The 7,592-nt window shown below is 33.2% G+C and overlaps 1 protein-coding gene across 1 annotated transcript in view; it reads right to left on the reverse strand.

The window, feature by feature from the left end:
- LOC117114974 (A disintegrin and metalloproteinase with thrombospondin motifs 1-like) overlaps positions 1-7,592 on the reverse strand; it is a 40,944-nt gene that overhangs the window by 11,316 nt on the left and 22,036 nt on the right. The window contains exons 3-9 of the mRNA XM_033258603.1: positions 4,948-5,243; positions 4,456-4,651; positions 2,766-2,977; positions 2,368-2,451; positions 1,656-1,810; positions 1,261-1,404; positions 851-982 (exon numbers count right to left, since the gene is read on the reverse strand). Of these exons, the coding sequence (XP_033114494.1) occupies positions 851-982; positions 1,261-1,404; positions 1,656-1,810; positions 2,368-2,451; positions 2,766-2,977; positions 4,456-4,651; positions 4,948-5,243 (1,219 nt within the window). The remainder of the gene's footprint in view (positions 1-850; positions 983-1,260; positions 1,405-1,655; positions 1,811-2,367; positions 2,452-2,765; positions 2,978-4,455; positions 4,652-4,947; positions 5,244-7,592) is intronic.

Below are 7,592 nucleotides of genomic sequence, written 5' to 3' on the forward strand. Positions count from 1 at the left end.
TTTTGTGTTCTAGACGCCCGAACATAACATTTGAGGCATTCTTGGCCATCATTTTTTCCTTTTTCTCTCTTTTTTTTTTTTTTTTTACCTCCCAAAAGGGGGGGCCGGGGCCGGGCCGGCCCCCCCTAAATCCGCCCCTGATCACATATTGGATAAATATCTTATAACATAACCTTATATAATAATTTTCTAATACAAATGTTGTATTATACAACTAATATTAAAAATCATAGTATAAAAGTTTAAAAATTTGTCCTCACTTTGGTAGGAATACCGATATAGTAGTAGTAGTAGTAGTAGTAGTAGTAGTAGTAGTAGTAGTAGTAGTAGTAGTAGTAGTAGTAGTAGTACTAGTAGTAGTAGTAGTGGTTGTGGTGGCGGTAGCAGCAGCAGTAGCAATAGTAGTAGTAGTATTAAGTAGTAGAAGTAGCGGCGGTACAGTCAGCAGGTTGTTTCGTGGCAAGGTTGGTAGGAGCCGTTGACGCATCGGTTGTGGCTTGGACCCAAGTTCATTGGTTCGAAACTCTCGCTGTGCAAGTCGCTTGTGTCCTTGGGCAAGACACTTTATCCACGTTTGTCTGTCTCTACCAAGGAATATAAATGGGTATTTGGTAGGATGTTGTGGCATTGAATGTACTAGTTTCGTGCGCTAAAGAAGTAGCGCACGACTAGGTATACTCCCCAGGGAGCAGAGAAGGTTGTGCTGATTTGCCATTGTATGTTATCCAGTGACCAGGGGTAATAACGCTCACCCCGCCTTTGATCATTCAATTTGGAATAGGCGCTATAAATATTTGCATACCATTATTATTAATGTATTAGAAGTAGTAGTATAAGGAGGTAGGCTTACCTGAAGAAAGTGTTTATTTGTGTTCTGCTACATGTTGACCAAGCAAATGAGCCCGAGCCAGCAGCCCTACCCGACGACATGATGTTCACATTTTCCGAACATCCTGCATTACCATCGTGGTCAATGCCAAGACTACAGAGAAATAAAGATTGATTGATTCATTCATTCATTCATTGAATCGATCGATTGATTGATTGATTGATTGATTGATTCATTCATTCATTCATTGATTTATTTATTGATTGATTAATTGACTAACTGACTGGTACCATAGTAACAAATCCTCATCATTCATTGTGTAAACTTAGATGTAAGTAAATGTTCCATTACTTTGATTAGACTTGAGTCGATCTAAAGGCAGATCGAGAAATTATGAGTACATGCCTTGCTCAACAGGGCCTACTACTTACGTGTGTCCGATTTCATGAGTTATTGTTAGCCCAGAAGCCAATCCTGATTCTTCAATCATTGCACATTGTTTTGTAGAAGAGCAGGTACCCGCCAAATTAGCTATTCCACTGAGGTTGTCGTTACCGAAGAGATTCAGGTTGTACCTATAAACACATGTTTTAAAAGTAACACATTTAACATTAAAATACGTTTATAAATCAAATTATAGGCTTATATTTAACTCACTAGCCATTAGACCAACCAAAGTAACAACGTCACTATTCTATTCGATGACGATCAGCCAAGAACCTTTACTTTTAGGCCTAAGAGCAATTTTGATTACAATATATGCTGATTTGACGAGGGTTTACGCATAACTACCTATTTTAAATCCAAAATAAATTAACGGGTTTACCTGCTCAGGAGCACTGCATTATCCCAATGATTAGGGTGACTATCTTGGGTCGGATTGAGATTATTCTGGAAGTTACAGAAATTTAGCAAAGTAGTTAAACCGTCTGCTGCTACGGATAGTGAAACTGGTCGTCCAATTGGAGTTTGCATCGTGACCTATACATTCAATGAAAAATCATCATTTTGCATTAATACTTTGGAATTTTGCTAATTTTAAACAAACAATAGGCAATTAGAAATAGTATGAACATGACGTTTCCACTGTGACATTTGGCACTTTACGCAACAGGACAGGGAAACTGGTGGACGGTGGTTTTGTGCTCATCAGAGCGTGAAAGACCACAGTAAACAATAGGGCGCTTAACCCGAATTGTTATTGTCGACGGCTCCCCGTCCTCTTGCTTAAAGTGCCTATTATATCAACGTCATCAATCAGATCTAATGTTTACGACCTCTGGCATCGAAAGACATCGAATATTCGACAATATATTCTTAAGTTAGGCAGACGTTAAATTCATATGCTGGCTTAACGCTACAATTTTGACAAAAAATTGCGACCAATTAAACGATGACGTCGTACCGACGTTGGATAATTACCAACACTTGTTGACGACAAGCCAATGTCGCATTGCAGGTGATTATTTATCTTATTGAACTACTTTTCTGAGCTTAGTTCCAATTATTTTTACCAAACATGCCAGTGTTTTACTTACTGTATCACTTTGCAATATGATAAATTTTGTAATGTAGAGTTTGACGTATATTCCAAGTGACGGGTCGGCGTATCGACTCGCAGCCTGTATTATAAGATAACAGCATAATTATATTTACAATATATACTTGAATGTTTTCCTTTTATAATATTAATAATAAGAATAATAAAAATGATGGTGGTGATGATGATGATGTTGATGTTGGGAGATGACGTGGATGAGAATATTATTTTTTATGTTGATGCTGACAAAGATGATGGGGATATTTAAAATGATGATAACGATGATGTTAATGATAATAGTGATGATGATGGTTTTAATTATGATGATTATAATATTTGTAACGGTGGTTATTTTGGTATTGATTATTGTTTGACAAACATGCAGGTGAATCTTACGATATTCATGAGCGTCAATGCATAGTCCTCTACTTCATCTCCGTGGTACAGTTTCATCTGATTATCGACAACAACAAGTAGTTCTAAATGGCGGATGGCAGTGGACGTTTGTCTCTTTGTTCGAGTTTCTCCATCCCCTTCCCCATCTCCTTCGACCGTTGATTTTACTGGCTCAGCCATCATATTGACATTGTTTTCATCGTGGTAATACCCTAAAATTATCAGTGAAACTGATTTAAATGAATACTATCTGTGTTGCCCTAATGAACAACCAAGTTACTTTATATACTTAAATAAGTTATCAGGCTTATGTTTTATTTAAAGGTGTTCAATGTTTATTTATTCAAAGTTTAGATGTATTTATCTATCTATCTAAACATAGAGGTCTTTACATTATCCGCATTAATTTACAATTATTATTTTTATTATAAATAATACTCATTTTTATATCCTATCATTATTATTATTAATATTATTATTATTATAAATATTAATATTAATATTATTATTATTATTATTATTATTATTATTATTATTATTATTATCTCCACCAGGATATATATGTTTTCAGTCGTGTAAGTTTGTGGTGTGTGTGAGTGTAACATTTTGGTGTTTTCGTGTGGCTTTTTTGTGTGCGACATTATCTCAAAAACGTCTGCACAGACATAATTTAAATAAACAGAGAGTGTAAGATATAACCTAATGAAGAAATAATTAAATTTTGGTGACGGTCCGTAGTAGGGTGTGGATGTGAGGACCATTTAAGGAGATTTACAAGCAATTTTACTTTTACTAGTCAAACATTTCAAAAACCATCAACTAATATGAATGAATTTTTTTGTGACAGTTTAACCAATTACAGTAAAGGTGTACAGCGTTTTATACGTACTAACTTTTTCGGAACTAATTGGGAATATTTTTAACGCATCTTTACATTAAAAAATGTGACGATAAAAAATCCCCATAGTTTAATTTGCATAATATTTCCATTTCAACACCAATACAGTATTTTTTTGTCAACTATATAAGTAAAAAGTGCCAGTGTATTAAGCCAGAAGATGTAAGGAATTGGCAGGTGTACAACTGATACAGTAAGTGATTAAATTTTGATGTGGATATGGACCATTTAAAGCAAATTGTCCCAGATCGGATATCTCAAAAATTAATCAACTGATCTGAATGAAACTTTCTTATTAGTGTAATTTTTTAAGTAGATGATGGTTGGTGGTTGGAACATATTTTTAAAGATTTATTTTATAGGAAGAGATTGTCGGTGGACGGAGATATGCTCTCTACTGAGTGCTCTTATTATTATTATTATTATTATTATTATTATTATTATTATTATTATTATTATTATTATTATTATTATTACTATTGTTGTTGTTGTTGTTGTTGTTGTTGTTATTATTATTATTATTATTATTATCATTATTATTATTATTATCATTATTATTATTATTATCATTATCATTATCATTATCATTATTATTATTATTATCATTATTATTATCATTATTATTATCATTATTATTATCATTATTATTATTATTATCATTATTATTATCATTATTATTATTATTATTATTATTATCACTATTATTATTATTATCATTATTATTATCATTATTATTATCATTATTATTATCATTATTATCATTATTATTATTATTTGGAAGCCTTTACTTACGTGCATCATTGCCGCAAAAGTGTTTCTTCATTTCTCTGGTTTCATCACTTTCCATATTTGGCGTATCACCTGCAGATCGTCTGAAAATTACATGTGGGTGCTCAAGATCACTACGCCTGCTCCGAACGCTTTTTGCATGGTCTTCTTGAAGAGGTTGGATGTACACATCAGTGTTCCCATGGCTGAATATTCCAGACTATTGATAATGTAAATAGCTAATAGTAACTAAATATATTAAGCATTTGAAGATTGAAGAAAACATTAATGTTTGACTTATCTTCACTGGCAACAATATGCTCAAACAACAGTTATGTCAAGGTATATTCACCACCAGAAAGATCTCAATGGAAACGTCTTCGGACTTGATTTGGGTGGGTTATCCATGGTATGATTCGCAACAATTGTACTCTAACATTTTTTGGTTTGTTATTGAATCGAACCTTTCAAATAATACTTAATAATAAATATAATATACACTTTAGGTCTACTCACCAAACCCCTGCAAGTACTAATAGCAGCTCGCGATGTGTTATGGGATGCTAACTCGCCGAAGTAGTAGCAATCGTTGGCTAGTATTGGGCGTTTTACCACTGTACCGTTTTTGTGCACATGTTCAGCAACACTACCTGGTGGAATTATATCCTTATTCTTCCATAGTGTAATGTGGTAGTCCTCCCCGAAGGCAATTAACTTGAACTCGTGTTTGTCAGGGTATTCGCTTTCTCCTATCGATCGTCTGCGTCGACCACTCAATGCCGATACTGGATTGATTATTTCATACTCGGGTACTGAAAAGAAACACGTGGTCATTAAAATATACTGTTATTAAATAGCAAGCATCTTGCAAGGGAACTTATCAAACATCCTCTTCCATTATTAGTATACTGATAATATGTTTAATAAAGTGTGTTGCTGGATTAAGGTGTAACAATTAGGCCTAATCGTTGTTAATGACCTGGACTCTGGTTCTTAATTAATTTGTTTATTTATTTAAATCCATATTTCAAGAGGGTGACCCATCCAGCAATGCTGATCATTAGGGGCCCCCATACAATACAAGAATAAAAACAAGAGTCACTTAATTACACAAATTTATAAAATTCAAATATAAAAGATAATTTGTAAAAATTTGAGAATACATTAATTAAAAACGTTTTAAAAAGATAAACAAGAAAATTACAGAATATACTATTTAAATTTAAGTTTGAAAATAGCAAAAGTAGTACATAAACGAATAGAATTTGGAATAGAATTATATAAATTTGGACCCTTATAGCTAAAACAGTTTTTAAAAATTTGACAATGTGGTCTAGGAATAAAATAATCGCCGTTAGTAATTGCACGTGTTGTGGGACGATTGTTTAAAGGGACAAATATTTTTTTTTTAAACTGATTTCACCGGCGAAAGATAATATCTAAGTCATGAAACAATTGGTTATAATGTTTTGGTGATTTTAAATTCTACTTTTCATTGTGCTACACCACAATACTGAAAATATTAAAGTTAGGCCTATGTAAATTTAAGTAAAGTATACATATCAATATTCTGTTTACACACACACACGCACACCCCCCACACACACACGCACATACATATATATATAAGTATATAACCAACCGTGGAATTTCAAATAAAAGTTTGCATAATATTCGTAGAAGAGAATCACTAAAGGCCACCCTGAGCTCAAATATACAGTAAAGGAGCAAATAATCGCTTCCTTCTTTTTATCGCTCCACAAGGAAATAAAATTGCCCCTCCTTTGCCGGTGTATTAGCTGATTAGAGAAGGAAATAGACCAAAAGAGCAAGTATGATAAGATATTTCCTGGTTGTTTTTTTTTAATTTATTTCTTATGTGAACCATGAACTTTTTCAAATAACTATTCTACAAATGTCTTTAGGCTTCACCTGAATTTCAAATGCAACAAGGTTACAATTATTCCCAGGCTTTATCAGACTCAATGTTTTATACCAGCTTGCTTAAAAACCTAACGTGCAAATGTTCATAAATTCTATAAAATAGGAGCCATGTTCACACGCGTGATCGTTTCTAAAAAGTTGTTAGTGGACATGGCCCAGGGGTTGCGTTATGTATTCACTTATAATGGGAAAATGACTTTTCAAATGATTTACTTTTTTATTATTGTTTAATTTAATGATATGCTTATATGGTTCAAACTTACTTTTTCCTTCACAAAAAAAAAATGAAAATCTAAACAATAAATATAATATCTTTGCTTACCTTCATCGATGGAAGAAGCACTGAAATATTTTTCCATACTCTCCTTTGTTAAGAGATCATTTATCTAAAAATATTACAAATTTGTTGAATGAGTTAAATAGTAAATCAATTGATCAACATATTTTTAAGGGAATAATGTTGTAAATGGTATCATTGTGATCGTTGGATATCTATTTGTATACATCCATGGATATAAAACATACAATATTGACAATAAAGCCCTGTCCAGGCTATCAAACTTTAATTAACAAAAAACTGTCCAAATATAGTCATGATGTGCCTATATATGGCCATGGTGTGATGTCATGACCATATTTAGGCATGTCACATGTTTTTGTCAAATAAAATTTGATAATCTGAACAGGACTTTAAAGCAAATGTCAACCACAAGAGTAAAGAAAACAGGAATCATTATTGAAGTGCTAACGGTTCATTTCTTGTTATGTAACATATAAGCGTTTATCATTTTATTAAGGTTCAAACAAATTTCCAATGAACGAGTTTTGGCGCAGTCACCTGAAATACCAGTGGCGGATCTAGGGGGTGAATAGGGTGGCTAGCCACCCCCTTCGTTTACCATGCAAAAAAAAAATAATGGTCAATCCTCTTGTGTGTGTGCTTCCGTGTACTCTGATAAAGCAAAAAAACACTTTCTATTTTAAGCTTACTTCTTTTCAGATGCCATCTGAGTTCGTGTGGCAGTCTACTAATTCAAAACAAAAATCTCAAATTGGAGGGGACGCCCTTTCCCTAAACAACCACCCCCCACCCCACTTCTCATAATAAAATATTATAACCCTGAATTAAGCTCACTTAACCGTAGGAATGAATTGATTAGTGCATGTAGGCATAGAAGAAAATTTCTACTGCGGTACTACTCTGCACAGTATATATA

The sequence above is a fragment of the Anneissia japonica genome, unplaced genomic scaffold, assembly GCF_011630105.1.
Source record: "Anneissia japonica isolate Jap-2015-1 unplaced genomic scaffold, ASM1163010v1 scaffold284995_len508010_cov190, whole genome shotgun sequence".
Taxonomy (NCBI): domain Eukaryota; kingdom Metazoa; phylum Echinodermata; class Crinoidea; order Comatulida; family Comatulidae; genus Anneissia; species Anneissia japonica.